Raw genomic sequence first — 16,562 nt, 5'->3', positions numbered from 1 at the left:
GTCATTGCGTTATAAATTCTCCCAGAAACATCGATCCAAATAACCAGCAGGAAATAAAAACAAAAATTAATTACCTATCACTAGACATATCACTAACAACCGAAACATGGGATTCGGTGCTTTCTAACAACGACCCTAATATGTCTCTAAATAACTTTTATGAAATTATTCAAAACCACATTGAAAAATGTTATGAACAAAGAAAACCACCTAAAAGTAAACATAGACACATAAAACCATGGATCACACGTGGTCTAATAATATCAATACATCATAGAAATAAACTGTTCAAATCTTACAAAACTTACGAAAACCATTGCATAACCAACAATGAAACACAAAATTACAGCAAAAGGAACCATTATATTATATATAGAAATTACCTTAATACTCTTATAAAAAAATGCAAACAACAGTACTATTCTGAACAACTCCAAAAAGCACAAAACGACTCACGAAAAACATGGAACATCATAAATGAGATCTCAAACAGGAAACAAAAGGATCACAAAATTCCCCAAAAAATTGTAACCGAACATAATATAATCTTAGAGAATGCTGAAGATATTGCAAACAATTTCAATCACTTTTTCACAAACATTGCATCTACCCTAATAGACAATAACCCTTCTCTTAACTTACACTCTCAGAATGTATTCTCAGACTATTTAGAGACTAAAAATTCTACCTCTGAACTATCTGAATTCATGGAAATTACAGAAGTTGAAATCTCAAACCACATTGATAACATAAGCGTTAGGTCTGCAAATGGTCCTGATAACTTAAGTAATGCTACAATTAAATCCGTAAAACAACATATAATCAAACCACTACATCATATATTTAACGCATGTATCAGTAAGAGTATTTTCCCGGATTTATTTAAACTTGCGAATATCATTCCAATACACAAATCAGGACCTCGATGTAAAACAGACAACTACAGACCAATCACCTTAACTTCTCAATTGTCCAAGATATTAGAAAAATGTATAAAAAAACGAATCATCGATTTTCTGGAATCTCATGCACTCCTATCAGCTAACCAATATGGCTTTAGAACCAAACTCGGCACTGACGATGCTATATTTAATTTAACCAATAAAATTTATTCTAACCTAGACTCAAATATTAAAACCCTAACAATTTTTTTAGATTTGAAGAAAGCCTTTGACACAGTCAACCATAGTACTCTCTTAAATAAAATATCCAACATTGGAATTAAAAATAAATGTCTCATGCTTTTACAAAATTACATTTCGAATCGACAACAATGTACAAAAATTGGAATGTGTTTGAGCAATTTTGATACAGTAAAACACGGTGTTCCACAAGGGACTGTATTAGGGCCGCTACTCTTTTTAATCTATATAAATGATTTATGTAACATTGTTATACCTGGTAATATTTTCTCATTTGCTGACGATACTGCAATAACAGTCCAAGGAAATACATGGGAAGACACAACTAATAAGGCTAACAAATGTATTACTATTGTCAAAGAGTGGCTAGATAGAAACCTTCTTACTTTAAATTATGAAAAAACTCTATGTATTCCTTTCTATAACACACTGAAGTCAGCTCCCAAAACTTATCTTAATTTAAGATTTCATAATGTAAATTGTAACCCTACCGCATGCTCAAACTGTAAAGAGATGAAATCAGGAAAAAATATTAAGTACTTAGGTGTAACCATAGATTCCCAACTAAAATGGACCAGCCACATAGAAAAAACTGTTAACAAACTGAGATATTTAAATTATATTTTTAAAAGAATGTGTAATATAGTTAATATAAAAACCATAAAATTAGTTTATGATGCACTAGTTCATTCATCTATTTCCTATGGAATAATTGGTTGGGGAGGAAGTTACAATAATCATCTCAAACCATTAGAAATTGCCCAAAAATCAATAATTAAGATTATGTACCAGAAAGGCAAATCTTATCCCTCCAAACAATTGTTTAGGGAAACCGATATTTTGGACCTTAGACAAACCTATAGTTTTCAATGTCTAAAATTTATCTACAAGCACCCAAACAATTTTATTAAAAACTCTAATCGTTCCAGTCGAAGATGTGGCGCCTGTGAGTATGTTGTACCCCACTGTAAAACTAGACAGGCCCAGAGACACATCAGTTTTATTGCTCCTAAAATCTAAAATTCATTATGTTCAACCCTTAAAGAGACCACTCGTCAAAATCTTCATTCATATAAAAAATATATCAAAACTTGGCTCAAAACAGCCAAAATAGATATTTTTTTCTTATAAGTTATTAACAAAGCCATTAATTATACTTACAACTAATTAGCATTAAGAGTAGATATATAATAAAGTCTGCTATGTGTTTGTTGTATCAATTAATACTTGTTGTACCAATTAATATTCATTGAGCACTTAAATATTTTTGGAATTTTAGTAAAAAGTAACTGAAATTACGGTAAAATCAATCACCATGTACAATATTTTATTTTTATCTAAACCACTGTTTTAAATATCCACATACAAATAATAATGCCCACGCACAGGCCTCGCCTTTGTGGGATTTTTTTGTTACTCTCTTTTATTTTTTGTTATTATGTATGTACCTGTATATATATGTATCAAAAAAATTTTCAATAAAAAAAAAAAAAAATAAATAAAAAAAAATAATTTAGGAATTACCTCTGGGCTGGAGCCCTAAATACCTGAAAATCATAATTGTTTTTTTACAATGGAAGGCAATGTCGAATCCCATGAGGAAAGAGCTATCGATATCTTTTTTACGCCTTTATAAAATAAATTCCTTCCTAAAGCCCCTACCTTTCGCTCCTGTTGCTAAGTTAACATCGCTCTTGTGTCCCACTAGGGCGTAGAGTAACAATAATTTTATCTACCTACAGACTTGACGTTTCATCCTTGATCATACGAATTTAATGAAATAAACGCAAATAAAGCTATATTTTAGTAGTAAAAAGTGCAGAATATATTGATTTCGCGATCGTGCGTTGTTTGTGCGTTTTTAAACTTTTAAAAAGTGACCCTGTGCTCTATTTCTCTGTTTGTGAAAAAAGGACAATAAGACACATCAATATAGTGAATTAAATAATTAATAAACCGTGAAACATAACGAAATTTAAAGTTTATCCTAAATATCTAGAACCTCAATAAAAACGGTTTTTTTTACTTCAATAAAAATGAATCCACATCAATTTATGAATTCTGCGAAGGAGGAAATTGATGATTTATTGAATTGTGTTCAAGATAAAGTGAATAAATTTAACAAAGAACAAATTTACTTAATTACAACCAAAACATGTCGCTGCCTTAGTGCTTGTATGTTCAATAGACCATTTAGAAAATTTTACAGGAGTCGTTTTTTTGTTTTTACAGGCAAATTCTAAGAAATTCTCGATTTTAGTTATTTTTTTTTATACATATGTGTAACAGGAAAAGTTTAAGGGTCATTTTTCGAAGATTGAAGCTATAATATGCCCATATTATGACTTTAAAGGTGGACGTTGAACATGGCATACGTCGTTTTCATTAGCGATCTCAGCAGTGATAACGGACTAAATATGTGTCGTAGATGTCTTTCAATCAGACTATGAGGACAGTCGACTTCTAACACATTTCCATGTCCTGGCTCTTTTGTTGTATTTCTTGAATAAAAATAAGTTTTAATGCCCTACTACACTTTATTAATACTCATTTTAGGTAAAAGCCCTAAGTTTGTAAATAAATAATTGAATAAATAAATAATAAATGAAGCATCGTGTACCTATATTTGCCTAGCAAATTCAAGAAGTACATGTTAAATATGGTGAAAAAGCCTATGAATTACATAATTTTAAGACTTACCTTTCTATTTGAGCTACTCGTTTAAGGTTTATTGATTCAGGAGTCAGTGAAGTAATTTTTCAGTTCAATAACAGTATATATTCCCAATTAAACGTATTTTTAGTGGAACGATTTCGTTGTTGGAAAACAACTTAAAATCTAACTAGCCGGCTCCTGATTGGTTGAAAGTGGAGATTGAACATTCAAGACCTCAACGTTCGACGGGATGGTGAACAAATATCTATGAACTTTAAAAAATATATTATATTCATAACGTTGAGTGTTTGAATGTTCAATATCCGGGAGTTTGAACGAATAAGAACTAAAACATTGTTCCTTGAGTGGATATTGGCACTCGAAAAATGCTGAAAATGTCACTTAAAAACCAAAAAATATGTTTTTTTTTAGCTTCATTTATGCGCAATAGGCTAATGAACATATTGGCATTCATAACTCAGTTTTGCAAAAAAAGGTCTATTGAACATACAAGAACTAGGACAGCGTCTAAAGCTTTTGACACAATTAACTAAAAAAAACTGCTAGAAACCTTAGACAAAATTGGAATAAGAGGATATTTGTTAAATTTATTTAAAGATTATCTTAGAAATAGAAAAATATGTGCCAAAATAAATAATGCTTTTAGTAAAACAAATAATGTATCTGCAGGAGTTTCACAAGGTTCCATATTGGGACCTACACTATATATAATTTATGTAACTATAATGAAAAAACTTTTCTCTTTTGTTAAACATTTTGTATTCGCAGATGATACGGCATTGGTCATATCACATAAAGATCTAAAAAATGTAATTGAACTCATGCAAATTGACTTTAATCAACTTTGTAAATGGTCACATGATGCAGAACTATTAATAAAAGCTTAAAAAAAAACAAAGTTATGCATATAAGATCACCTAATACCAGATTTCAATTTAATCCTAATATTATTTCTCATAATTTTAATTGCATCCATAAAAATATCCCGACTAATTGTAAATGTGAAAGCTTAGAATTAGTTACTGAATATGTCTATATTGGTGATACTGTAGATTGCTTTTTTAAATGGGAAAAAACATATTTAAAAAACCTGTAAAAGACCCAGATCATTTACTGGCAGAATGTACACATTAAATTTTTTCCTATCTTAAAATAATTTATATGTCAATGGCAGAATCTATTATAAGATATGGATTAACCATATGGTGAAATACTACTATAACCAATCTGAAACAAGTCCAAGTTGTACAAAACGCAATTGTAAAATTACTAGTCGTCCCTAATATTTTTAAACAGAGACATAATACACCGTTGCTGAGTGCCATAATTTTACCTGTTAAGGCTATTCTATGGCAAAAAATCACAAGTCAGTATATATTTAGCACGCAGCATAAAGAAAAATTAGAACGTAAATACAGTACTAGATTCACGCGCAATGACGGGTAAATAGTTCAGAAATTTAATAGTAAATACGGACAGAGAACGTTTGAATACAACATACCGAAGATATTTAATTTATTACCTGACACTATAAAGCAATGTAAGTCTATGAATAAGGTTAAATATATGGTGAAAAATTGGCCATAGGAAAAAAAATGTTTACTTTAATATGTATGAAAAATTAAATGAAATAATATTGATTCTGTTGATATAAGATGTAAATTATAACTTATTAAAATTTATATTTAACTAAACTTTAAGCACCTTTTGACAAGCCAATTCAATTGGCTTAGCAGGACTTGTTTGTTGATATGTATTAACTATTTATTAAATCATTTTTTTTTTTAATCTGTAGTAATCATTAAAGCCTTTTTCTTTTCATTTATAACCACATAAATCTAGCTGATGTGATTCAACGTTAATTTTTTCGTATTTTGTACAAATGTCCTTCCTGTGTTCTTCCCCGTGTTTATTTTTAGTGATGTTTTTGGCTTAGCAGTCACTTTAACTACCCCAAATCATGTTACGATATCTTCTCGAAACTTGTCAGGAATCTTTAACCTTTCCGCTCTTTCTCTCTGCGTTGTCTCTGCTAATATAACCCTTCTGTTGCAACCCTTAATAGTGATCTACACATTCATGCTCGAGGTTCGAAGGTTGCGCACCCGTTAACCCTTTCAGCCCCAGTGTTAATTCAAATTAACATGAACTTTGTGATTTTTTTTTACCGTAACGGTAGCGATTTAGAAATGACATGTTTTTTTTTCTTATAGCTTGTAATCTTTTCTGTGGGGTCCGCTCGGTTGAAATCCTTATTCCCGCCACAACAACGATAAATATTTTGACATCTGCTGATTGTGAGTTCCATCGAATTTCTGCCGTCATTGATTACTTAATTTAAGGTGAGATTTCAATATTTTCTAACAGAATTACAAATATTTTAACGCATTAATATGTGTTCTACAGTAATAAAATCAGTCCAATTCACTGTTCACAGTCATTTGCCAGAATATTGTAAATGAATTTCAATGTTCATTCAAATTAACACTGGTAGTGACGGACATGTTTACGACTAGCATGGCGAATTTTTAAAGATTTATTATTCTCGATTATTTCTTTATTTTTCAATGAATTTTAGTAAAAATGTTATTTGTTTGTACCTTAGAGATTATAACTACATTGTAAATGTGCATTTTTGACATGAAACAGTTATTAGTATGACTTTTGTGTTATGTTTATTTCACCTTACTATTTAAAAAATACCCTCTGACACCCAATGTTAATCCAAATTAACATAGAAAAATTTCTAAGAAACAAAAAAAAATTAAATGCCAAAAATTTTCAATTAATTTTCTAAGGTATTATCAAGAATTACATATTTTATATATGTGGAAACAATAATGCGGGTGTGAAAGGGTTAAAATGTCAAGTTAATAAACCTTGATTTTGGAATGATTCTAGCCAGTCTGTTCACCCGAAGATTCGATCTGAATATTTTCCAGGTCGATGTCATATTAATCACGCTTTCTCATGTACCCGTTTAGTGATTGGTCTTAATTGGTATAAATTTTACTATACATGTAAAAGCCCCCAAAAAGGGCGTTAATAAAGTAATAAATAATAATTAAATCACATTACTTACTGCCTTGATTTACGATTGGTTGTCTTTTTTTACTGCTTTCCCCCGTGTAAGAAATGTACGTATAAATCCATATTTATGATAACATGTTTATGTGCTTCAAAGCATCTAAGAAATGCGAATGATTAATGACAACATTAATAATGATTTATGAGCCTAAGAATAATGATGAAATCTGTGCAATAAGTTCAATATTATATTTTAAAAAGCCATTAATGAAAAATAAAAATCAATTAGACACAGGAGGTTCAAAGAGGAAAAAATCCCATAGGGCCTATTTCATCTTGGGAATGATGTGTGAAGTATCTTTTTAGGGAAAGGAATGAGAGAATGTTCTGAGAAGGAAAAATGTATGGTCGGTTGGTAGGAATCTGGGGGTTAATGTGTCCAGGAGTGACTCCCATTGCAGAGCAAGGCGATTAAATGTCGAAAGAGACAGGCTAGAGAGGTAAGAAGGTCTCCCTCAACTAGTCACTCTCGATCCAACCTGTAAGGCTGATTTTAGTGTCACGCTCACCGTCAGCGCTCATAGCTCAGCGCGTAGTTCGTCAGCGCTAAGGCTCAGCGTGGCTCGTTTCAGTGTCGTACTGACCGCCTTACTGTACAGTCGAAGACCAAAATGCGGAGTGTATTAGTTATTACTGCTTTGTACTACCTATCCCAAAAAAATAAAAACCGGCGACGACGAAGTCTCCATGTTCATCCATTGATTGAGCAGAGAGCCGTTGCTGGAGACTTTGTCTTGTTATATGGCGAACCTCATCGATAACTCGATCTGTATCCACTTCGCGATTCGCCACGACTGTACACGCGATGACATCTGCTCCGCTCGACACTAGAACGTTCACTGAAAACAGTAGCGCTCGTGCGATGGTCAGCGCTGACAGCTACGCGGCGCTGATGCGCGACGCGTGCGGCCGCGTAGCTGTCAGCGCTGACCACCTTGCGCGCTGATAGCTACGCGTCATTCAAAAACGCTTCCTAGAAGTTCATATATCTCGACCATCAGCGCCGACGGTGCGCGTGCGGTCAGCGTGACACTAAAATCAGCCTAAGAGGTGAACCCGGCAACCCCTGCTCAATCACAAAACCATGGTAGGGGTGTTGGTTATCCAATACATGGTTTCCTGGGCGATGGTACCCATCTCCACAGTCCGAATTGTGATGAGTGATTATGTTATATTTTTTTCCAAAAGCAACAGACTAATTGATTCTTAACCGATGATTTTCAAAAATAAATTCTAATTCTATTTTCGACTCATTTTTACTTGTTCATTTTTTGTCGAATATTTAAAATATTTTTGAATTATACTGTAAATTTTTTTACGACCATTTTTAAGCAATTATTTTGTATCTTTATTATTTTTGAGTATTAATAAATAGACTAGCTCTCCAGTTAGACCCAAGCATATTTCTCTTCTAACGGGGTAATTAAATTAGTTTTGTAAATTAGATAGTATGCTAATCCAGTAAGAAGTTGTAAGACTAAGTTGTTCCACCTTTAACACCATATAACTTGGCTACGATGGAATACATCTGTATGAATTGGCAACAGTGGTACAATAATTATCAATGTTGCCAGTTTGCCAGAAAAACCAATTGATATAATGTTCATAAAATTTTCAAAATTTGTATAGATATCGGATGCATAATTTTTGTTGATCTACCCAAATTGGCATACTTTAGTTGATCTCATATATATTGATCTATTCCCGTAGTATGTTGATCCAGGTAAGAACTTACTTAACAAAGTTGATCCATGTCCCTATATCTGGTTTTTCTAAATGAACCAATTAAGGGGGCAATCGGTGGACTCTTCGTCACAAGGTTTTATCTGATTCCGTAATCTTTTGTGATGTTGAACCCAAAGTATTAGTATCTAGAGTCGAATATTGCATGAAATTACTGTGAGATGGTACCGTTTGAAATCAAAATGACGTGTTCATTTATAAGAAATGTATGCGTATTTAGATTGAAACGAAACATTCGCAAAAGTCAAATCAAAAAAAAAAATCATAACTTAGCAGGGGTACACGGGTTCATAGGGTGAGGTTAGTCTAGGTACTGGCGGTGGATGCGTTTGCCCATCTACTGCGTGGCGGGCCGGATCGAAAGAAACTGGTTGAGGGATATCTTTTGACCATAAAAATCCAAAATGGCGGCAAAAGAAATAATGTTAAATGGGAAATATTGAACCTGTATCTTTTTCCATCTCTCCTTATTACGCCTCGTGACTTAGCAGGGAGGCTGGGTTCTCGGTTATAATGGGTAATTATTTAAAATGGGTAATTAATGGATGATTGAACGCGGTTTGAGCTAACAAAAAACTGTCAAATATAAGCGAAGCTAGCAGTCCACAATGAAGTGCTGGTACCTACCTTAATATATGGAAGTTAGGCATGGAATATGGAGCAGAAGAAGGCTGAAAGTACACTGAATACTGTAGAAATGAGATCCCTGAGGCATATGTGCGGTAAAACCATGTATGACGCAATGTGCGTATGCTGTGTCTATTTTTCAGGTATTTTATTGAAGCCTATTTTAAGGAGCAAGCAGCATTGATCCCCGGTGCACCGTGCACGTGCGTGATACTCGACGAACACGAGCGGAATACACGTTCACAATAAAGTTGATGATGTCTTTATGAGAACGGGTCGCTTCTGCAACTCGTTTTTGCGTAAGTTGGCTCGCATGCGGAACGAGCGATCGGCATCTGTTTTTCCTCCATATAATCCGGGCCTCTATAAGTCCCGCATTAATATATTCATTCCTACAGCCCCTACCTTAAGCCGCCTCTTAACGTTGCCCAACTGGGTGGCGACATGGTTTCTCTGTATTTAAAGTGGAAAGACAGGGGTGCTCTTGTGAGAGGTGTCACATTAAAAAATCATGTCTCCATATCCAAATTCGGAGGTTATGGGAAGCTGTGTTGAGGGTATTTTTTAGGAAACATCGGAGTGATCCTAGGTCTTGTAGGATGGATAGAACAAATCATTTCTGAGCCGAGCTGTTGAATACAAGAACCAGTCGTTAGAAGCAAAGATACATTTGACGGCCTCCGTGGTCGAGGGGTAAGGTTCTCGACTAGGAAACCAGACGTCGCGGGTTCAATTCCCGGCGTGAGCAAGAAAATTTAATTTGATTAAATTGTGTTATTTCATAATTTACTCATTCAAAATAATATATAGTTTATTTGCGGCACTTTCCAGAGTGGAATATACACTCAGGTGTAAGACCACCATTCACAACTGAAACTTTGCTGGAAATGGGTTCGGTCGTGTTTGGTGACCAGACCTGAATAGCCAAGTACTTCTCCACTTTCCTCTTCCCTATCTCCTTCTTCTCCTCACTACCATCAGCCTCACAACATACCCCAATGGGGTCGCCAAAGTCTCGCTGACTCGAGACGGTTGGGAGCAGTTGTAAAACTTGTCCGGTTACTCATTAAACAAAAACTTAAATTAGCAAATGTAAAAAAATATTAAAATATTAAAAAATAGTATTGCTTCTCATCTGACACATTTTATTTGAATTTAAGTGCGCCTGATTGCGCGTGAATTGATAAGGAAATTGAATAAAAGGCTAACGTGGTTAGTTGCAAAATCATTAGTTTCTCATCAACTGTCGAGAAATGTTCAAGGTACTCTTTCTTTTCTCGACGACCGTCGTGGTTGCAGTTTTCGGTAAGTTAATTCAAAATTTTAACAAACTAATCTGTCATTTTCGTCGTTTTGTTTTGATTTTTCAAAACGTTTTATTAAAAGTGCCTTGGTAAGAAGTAATGTAGAAAACGTTTATACGACTGTATTGACCCCATACTATAAAGCACACCAAATTACAATTGAGACAGTCCAACACAAATTTTAAAGGTTCAGGGATGTGTAACGGCCTCCGCGGTGTACGAGTAAAGCTCTCGACTAGCAAGCTACAGGTCGCGGGTTCATATCCCGACCGAAGTACATGTTATCGGATTATTTTCTGTTATTTCACAAATTGCTCATTTAAAATAATATATACCTACTGAATTAAGAAAAAAATAACACTCAGTATCACCCTGATGTAAGAGCATAATTAAGGATTGAAACGATGCTTGAAATAACTTTGCCCGTGTTTGGTGAGCAGATCTGAATAGCCATTCACTTCCCCACCTTCTTCCTCCTCATCTTCTTCCCTTCAACCTCATTAAACACCACAATTGGGGATGCCATAGTCTCACTGGCTCCAGACGGCTGGGAGCAGTTGTATGATTTATGCGACTTCAAAAAACTAAAAATGGGGCTAATGTTAAAAAATATACGTAAAACTACAATGTATGTGTATTTGTAGCTGCACCCACTGCTGACAATGAAATCCAATGGCGTGTGGTCGGAGGCTCAGATGCTAAAGTCGATGAATTTCCCTACATGGCGTCCTTGAGGACAACAGATAACTCACATATATGCGGAGGCTCCATTGTAAACGCACACACCATCCTCACAGCTGCACATTGCGTTGACGGGTAAGCAAACCTTCTTATTTATATATGGACATGTCATATTTTTCGTTCTTATATTTGTATATATTTTATATGTCATATGATCATATTAAAAAAATAAAGTTGCCAAAAATATGGGGAAAAAATAGTTGCAAGATGATATTAGAAAAATCAGGCACACACATCAACAATTATTCTGAGCGCCCGCGCAAGATGTTTCAGGATTTTTATGTGGCGAACTAACTTTCGTGGTATTTTGCTTGAAGAGGAAGCAAGTAGCCAGGAAGAAAGGCAAAACACGAAAAAATGATATATGGACGGATGACGAAACTCGTGCTGGCGCTATTGGTGGACGTGGTGGACTCTCTCGCTGCAGCAGCTGGTCCAGTTTCTTCACCACCTAGGATTCTTGCTGCAGAGTTTCCATCTTCTATCTTCGTCGAACGTCACAGCGGTGCTGCCAAGGTCTGGTATCTGTGAGAGGATATTCTGTCAGCGCTTTATTAGCAGCAGACATATACCTGAACGGATGACGAACCTCGTGCTGGCACTGTTAGTGGACGCGGTGGACTCTTTCGCTACAGCAGCTGGTCCAGTTTTTTCACCACCTAGGATTCTTGCTGCAGAGTCTCCATCTTCTATCTTCGTGTCACCTGTTCCTATACTTCATTTTAATTAACTTAACTTCACTTTATTTTTGTAATATTTATATTTTTTTGTAATACCTGCATCAACTGTAAAGCGTCCCTGAGGTAATATCTCACAAAAGCGGCGCAATACAAATGTCCAATAAATAAATAAATCTCCTTAGGTTCTTCACCGATTGCTTTGAAATTTTGACACAACGTTGCATTCAAATACGCGTGTGCTTTTATATACCCATATTATATAGAGGCCATGTCTCAGTGACCTGTGACAGGTAAAAACTGTTTTTTTTTTCCCAAAACAATCAACATCTGTTGTACTTACAAACACGCGCTGTTTTTTTCTCTATCTCCTCAGACACGCTGAGCCACAGCAACGCGTGGCGGGGTAAAACTAGTATAATGATTTGTTTAAAATTAAGGGTCAATCAATAAAATGTGTAAGTCACCAAATTTGAAAATGTTACAATCTCAGAAACACCGAAGTAGCTTTTTGGAGATTTTTTTACAGTAGCTGCACATAGGAAGACATGAGGAAAATAATTTTCTTAGGAGTCTATGACATCTTTAGGGATGCCGTGTGGATTTCATTTCAAGAAAATATACAGGAGTGTAAAGGTATAAAGATCTCTTTCGAGATTGCCGCCAAGACAATACTCACCCCATGAACCCGCTTCCCCCCCGTGCTAAGTAACCAAACAGAGCGAATTACTTGTGGTGACCTATGGCAGAACGGTTCGCTTGGCGGCTGTGCCCGTAGCCGCCTCCTAAATTGTAAGTTTTTTTTTCTTTTCCAACAGTTTCCGAGCTGATAAATTGAGGATCGTCGTTGGAAGCATATACCTGAACTCCGGAGGTACCAAATACCTGATATCGAAAATCACCATCCACCCCGACTTCTATCAAGGTCATGAATTCGCCAATGATATCGCCATCCTTACCACCAGCGAGCCTATCACCACCAGCACTAGCGTCGGCTTCATCTCTCTGCCTACCAGCTCTACTGGCGCTGGAGTCAAGGTCACGCTAACTGGATGGGGACTAATCGCAGTAAGTATTGCATTATATAGTACATGGATTTGCATTTGAAGGGTCTCGGGAAAAAAGAGCGATATTTAAAAAATGCAAGCTTTTGTATAATAGGATTTCAACGTTTACAATCCACTACGTTAACTAACTAACCAATCTGCCGTTTCCCCGTAGGGGCGGGTAGAGAGGACGGATCGCTAAACAACTCGGTCTTGTCACACATTACTTACTTCATTCACATACATACTCTTCTATTATTCTGACTCTTGACATGGCCCCACTCGAGTATCTGATTCACTTGATCGTGCCTTGTCTTCGCCGGGCTTCCCCAACTTCTTCTAACTTTCAAATTCGTGTCATATATTCTCTATACACTCCTTTCTTCGTTCGTTTGCTCTATATGCCCAAATCTTCTAAGCGCGACTTTTATTTTGTATATGACTTAGGTACAGACTGTAAGGACGTATTATTTCGAAGAATTTGAAAATGCATCGAATTTAAACGTTCATTTTCGGGCTCTAAAAAAGTCCTATTCAAGTTCTGTTATTATCATATTATAGACTAGTTGATTGACAGTACTGAAATAAGAACAGAACTTGATAAAACCTTTCACAGAACTTGAAAACTTTTAAATTTGTCCTTAGTATTATATCGAAATCAGTCCATCCAACTTTACTGCTATACGCGGGGAGATCGAAAACCTCCGATGAAGATAATGTTAAAATTAACTGCTGCACCGGTGTAATTCCAATTGGTGTAATTCTTAAGCTATTAAACTGCAAGATTATGAACCTCAAATATATTATAAGCAATAATTAGTCGCCCGAAATATCAATACAAATTGAAAATATCTCCCGAGTAAAAATAAGTGCCGCCAACGGGAATTGAACCCGTGCCTTCTGATGTCCGGTCAGGTGCTTTGTATCTACTGAGCTATGTCGGTTTATTTCCAACCCGCCAAATGATTCAATATGTAGGTACTAGTACCTCAATCAACAATTACTGATCATTATATTTTTTCCACCTGTAAACAACCTACTTTATTTTTGTAGGAAAGGCTTTGTTAGTGCTAAATTTCTCACAAGATGGCGTCGAGACATATGATATCTTCATTTATTGGTGAAATATTTTTGACTTTTGAAATATTATTATTTTTTTTATTGATAAACTAATGTTTGTAAGACAAGGTTTTATGCATAGCATAAAGGATAATAAATAAATATAGGCACTAATCATTAAATAAAATAATTATGAACCTCACTTAATTAGTAGGTATACATTTTTTTATAAAACGCGAGGATCTGTATTTGATATTAACTAGTATTTGATAAAATTAGGTAATTTTGTTTGAAAGATAACCTACGCCTCAGAGGCGCCCGCGACGGTAAGAAAACGCTGTCTCTTTCTAATGAGCTCGCGCATCTAGCTGTCCTTTTTCATTAGCTCTGTCGTCGGTGCACAGCGTCGCGGGACGGTCGTTTTTACGCGGTAAGTACCATATTTTTCAAGTTATGACCAGGTAATGCGCTCCAAAGGCGTATGGTTATCTTTTGCGTGACTTTTAGTAAAAGTATAAATTTGTTTATACTTACATTACATGTTTATTATAGGTATTTTATTGTTTGTTTTAGCATGGTTTTTTTAACCTTCATAATGACGAGCCGAAGAATTATATCTGATGATCAAATATTGAGATTTTTAACTGAAGAAGAAGAGAACGAGCATGATGGACATCAGGAGAGTGGCAGTGAAACAGAAGATCATGTGAGTGAAGATGAAATGCAGAGTGACTATGAAGATGAGTTCATCGATGATGAGGTGCCAGAAGAATTGAATGATACACAAAATGAAGACATTATAACTCCACCAGTATCTTCAGAGCCTGGAAGTTTGGAAACATCACGTCGTGACCGCCGTATAATTGTTCCTGATCGCCGTGTGCTAAGGGGTAAAAACCAACATTGCTGGTCAACAATAAAAGGACAAAGTCGTGGTAGGATATCTGCCATAAATATAATTCGCACAAACAGAGGTCCAACGCGTATGTGTCGCAATGTGTATGACCCAGTATTATGTTTTACTTTGTTTGTTACCGGCGAAATAGTGGGTGAGATCGTCCGTTGGACGAATATTGAGATCTCTGTAAAACGTCGAGAAAACATGACCAAAGCCACTTTCAAAGATACGTCTATGACAGAAGTCCGAGCTTTGTTTGGGATACTGACCTTGAGTGCGGCGATGAAAGACAATCACTTGTCTACCGATGAGCTGTTCAATAGTAGTTTTTCAGGAACACATTACGTGGCAGTGATGAGTAGAGATCGTTTCGATTTCTTGATTAGATGTCTGAGATTTGATGACAAATCTATACGGCCCTCCTTACGTCATGAAGATCCACTTGTTCCCATTAGAAAACTGTGGGAATTATTTATAACTCAGTGTAAACTGAATTATACACCGGGTGAGCACGTCACAATTGATGAGCAATTATTGGGGTTTCGAGGACGGTGCCCATTCCGCATGTACATCCCCAATAAACCCAGCAAATACGGGATAAAAATCCCTATGATGTGTGATAGCGGAACAAAGTACATGCTAAATGCAATGCCGTATATTGGAAGAGCCACAAACACTAATGGTTTGCCACAAGGTGAATATTATGTAAAGGAGTTGTCTCGGCCCTTGCATGGCACAAACCGGAATATTACGTGTGACAATTGGTTCACGGTTCCTCTCGCGAAATCCCTTCTTCACGAGCCGTACAAACTAACCCTCGTTGGAACCATACGATCCAATAAACGGGAGATCCCCGAAGACTTGAAAAATACACGGTCTCGATCCGTAGGCACGTCAATGTTCTGCTATGATGGATGTTTGACCCTAGTTTCGTACAAGCCGAAGCCCTCTAAGATGGTTTACCTGATATCATCGTGTGATGAAGAAGGTGTCATCAACGCCACAACCGGTAAGCCTGATATTATAATGTATTATAATCAGACTAAAGGCGGGGTGGACACGTTCGATCAAATGTGTTCCTCAATGTCATGTTCAAGAAAAACCAATAGGTGGCCAATGGCTATGCTTTATGGCATACTGAACATGGCATTCGTCAATTCTTATGTCATATACTGTCACAACGTTCTAGCGAAACATGAAAAGCCTCTAAATAGAAGGGAATATATGAAAAAGTTAAGCACTCAGTTATCTGAACCGTGGATGACGGAAATACTCGAAGCTCCTACTTTGCTCAAGCGTGTGCGAGAAAATATCACCAATATTCTTCCGAATCCAGATGTGCAGAGCTCTAGTGATAATGGAGAAGAACCTCCAGCCAAGAAAAGACGGTATTGCAGCTTTTGCTTAAGTAAAAAAAAAAGAATGTCAATGATGACTTGCGCCAAATGCAAAAAAACAGTTTGCGGCGAACACAAAAAAGATGTTTGCTTTGAATGCCTCTAAACCAAATTTTTAGCAAAATAATTATAGTTTTGACTGATTATTTTATAGTTTATTAGTAA

The 16,562-nt window shown here is 35.7% G+C and overlaps 1 protein-coding gene across 1 annotated transcript; it reads left to right on the top strand.

Moving 5' to 3' along the window:
- The first annotated feature begins 9,303 nt into the window (after positions 1–9,303).
- LOC149416155 (uncharacterized) lies at positions 9,304–13,245 on the top strand. Its single transcript, XM_089641889.1, has 4 exons — positions 9,304–9,325; positions 11,224–11,395; positions 12,816–13,065; positions 13,219–13,245. Exons 1-4 carry the CDS (start codon positions 9,304–9,306, stop codon positions 13,243–13,245), a joined length of 471 nt encoding a protein of 156 aa, XP_089498015.1.
- Positions 13,246–16,562: the final 3,317 nt, after the last annotated feature.

The sequence above is a fragment of the Hesperophylax consimilis genome, chromosome 17, assembly GCF_061612785.1.
Source record: "Hesperophylax consimilis isolate HC1 chromosome 17, BYU_Hcon_1.0, whole genome shotgun sequence".
Classification (NCBI taxonomy): domain Eukaryota; kingdom Metazoa; phylum Arthropoda; class Insecta; order Trichoptera; family Limnephilidae; genus Hesperophylax; species Hesperophylax consimilis.
This window is presented reverse-complemented; position numbering and strand designations above follow the sequence as displayed.

What these genes read in the sequence shown, in the direction of transcription:
- LOC149416155 (XM_089641889.1), top strand. Translation starts at nt 9,304, where the DNA reads ATGGAGCAGAAGAAGGCTGAAA. An exon ending in GCTGCACATTGCGTTGACGG is followed by an intron (nt 11,396 to 12,815) that starts GTAAGCAAACCT and finishes CTTTTCCAACAG; the next exon opens with TTTCCGAGCTGATAAATTGA. An exon ending in CTGGATGGGGACTAATCGCA is followed by an intron (nt 13,066 to 13,218) that starts GTAAGTATTGCA and finishes GTTTCCCCGTAG; the next exon opens with GGGCGGGTAGAGAGGACGGA.